This window comes from Adiantum capillus-veneris, chromosome 30, assembly GCF_014529385.1.
Source record: "Adiantum capillus-veneris isolate H3 chromosome 30, ASM1452938v2, whole genome shotgun sequence".
In the NCBI taxonomy this organism is placed as follows: domain Eukaryota; kingdom Viridiplantae; phylum Streptophyta; class Polypodiopsida; order Polypodiales; family Pteridaceae; genus Adiantum; species Adiantum capillus-veneris.
In genome coordinates, this window is record NC_140960.1 from 46,389,443 (window position 1) to 46,391,157 (window position 1,715).

At 47.3% G+C, this 1,715-nt stretch overlaps 1 protein-coding gene across 1 annotated transcript; it reads left to right on the forward strand.

The window, feature by feature from the left end:
- The first annotated feature begins 241 nt into the window (after window positions 1-241).
- On the forward strand, window positions 242-1,494 carry LOC147417889 (uncharacterized). The gene has a single exon (XM_086507336.1). The coding sequence runs from the start codon at window positions 273-275 to the stop codon at window positions 1,464-1,466; it is 1,194 nt and encodes a 397-aa protein (XP_086363462.1). The 5' UTR covers window positions 242-272; the 3' UTR covers window positions 1,467-1,494.
- The last annotated feature ends 221 nt before the right edge of the window (window positions 1,495-1,715 follow it).

The following is a 1,715-nucleotide window of genomic DNA, read 5'->3' on the forward strand; positions in this document are numbered from 1 at the left end:
TCCCATTTCAGCATGCCCATGTGAGGTAGTGTGGAGTCCCCCCCCCCCCTCTCTACGTTGATCCGACGGTCCAAAGCCCCCCGCACCATTGAAAAGGCGCCCGTGCCATCGATCCCTTGTCTCCCACCGCGTGTCACTTATAAGCGAGGCCGGCCCATGCGGATCTGCAAAGTTATAGAAGCGGGCCATATATATAGAGATACACACACCACTTCAACTTACAGAAGCGGGAGAACAACACCATCCCAATTTCCAAAGGCGAGAGAAGAGCGATGAGGCAAAGCTTGATCGCTGCACGATGGTGTTTCAAGGCAGAGGGAAAATTTGCATGCAGGCACTGGGCCTCAGCTGCCTCTCAGCGATTCTACAGAAGCGAGTCTGCCGTTGAAGATGCCGTCTTCACATCCCCTGCACCCTCGACGCATCACCATCACATGAAACCCTCAAGTACAGAAAGCAGTGAATCTCCGAAACCTCGACGCAACTATGTCCCGGAACCTTGCATAATCAAGCATACACCGGAGCCTTGGACAGATGCCGCTGAACTTGACAGGAAGAGGGGATTGCAGCAGGAGCTGATGCTAGAGAGGATGGAAAGCTTACAAAAGGCACATCAGAAGATTGTTGAGATATTGGTGGAGCGCCATGAGCTGACTGTCCAAGACAATATAAGGAATACACTACATGAAATTAAGGTTATTGTAGAGATGGAGAAAAAACAAGAGGAGGGTGTTCACAAGATATGTAAAGTTGCGGGAAAGCTAGAAGACCTACACAAGAAGGCCAAGGAGGTTGTCGGAAACATGGACGTGAACCATGTGGCGGTTGTCGAAAAGATGGATGAGTTGGCCAGAAAGCTGGAGGGCCTACAAGCAGAGGCCAAGGAGCAACATCAAGAGGTTTTCAACAAGTTGGATGAGCGAAAATGTGTGGAGTCTGTCAAAAACATGGGGGATCAACCATATGAGAAGGTCGTTGTAGAGATGGCCAAGCAACATGAGGAGGTCACTCGAAAGATAGATGAGTTTGTGGGAAAGACAGATGACCTACATGAAGAGCGTGTCGATGAGTTAAGAAACCTACATGAAGAGTTTCTTGAGGAGGCCAAGGAGCAAAATCAAATGCGTGTCAACAAGTTGGAGGAACAACACAGAGAGATGGTCAAAAACATGGAGTATCAACTATATGACAAGGTTGTTGTAGAGATGTGGAAACAACACATGAAGGTTACTCAAAAGATGGATGAGGTTGTGGGACAGACAAAGGACCTACACAAGGAGGCCAAGGAGCAACATGAAGAGCTTGTCCACAAGTTGGGGGGCCTTCATGAGGAGATTATTCAGTTGCACAATGATATGAAGCTCCGTTGCAACGATCGCACCACCAGTGATTTTGCTTGGTGGATGGTAATTATTGGCCTCTCTGGATGTAGCATTGGCATTACGCTCCTAGGCTTCATGTTTTGAGAGCTCAACTTGTAACATTTGTCTTTGCCTTATGCTCCTTTTTTTTTGTTTGGGGGGGGGGGGGGGGGATGATGCCCGCAAGTAAATGATGTATGTCTGTTTTACTTTTGATTGGCTATGCCTTGCAATTACACGATCAGATTAGGGAGGGCTGTTATAAAGCTCCCGGTAAAGTGTTTTCTCCTAAATGGTCAGGTTTCCTCCTCATAAAGATGCAAATCAGAAATACAAGTAGAATTTTTCCAAATT

Coding starts and splice junctions, on each gene's coding strand:
- LOC147417889 (XM_086507336.1), top strand. CDS start 273: ATGAGGCAAAGCTTGATCGCTGCACGATGGTGTTTCAAGGCAGAGGGA.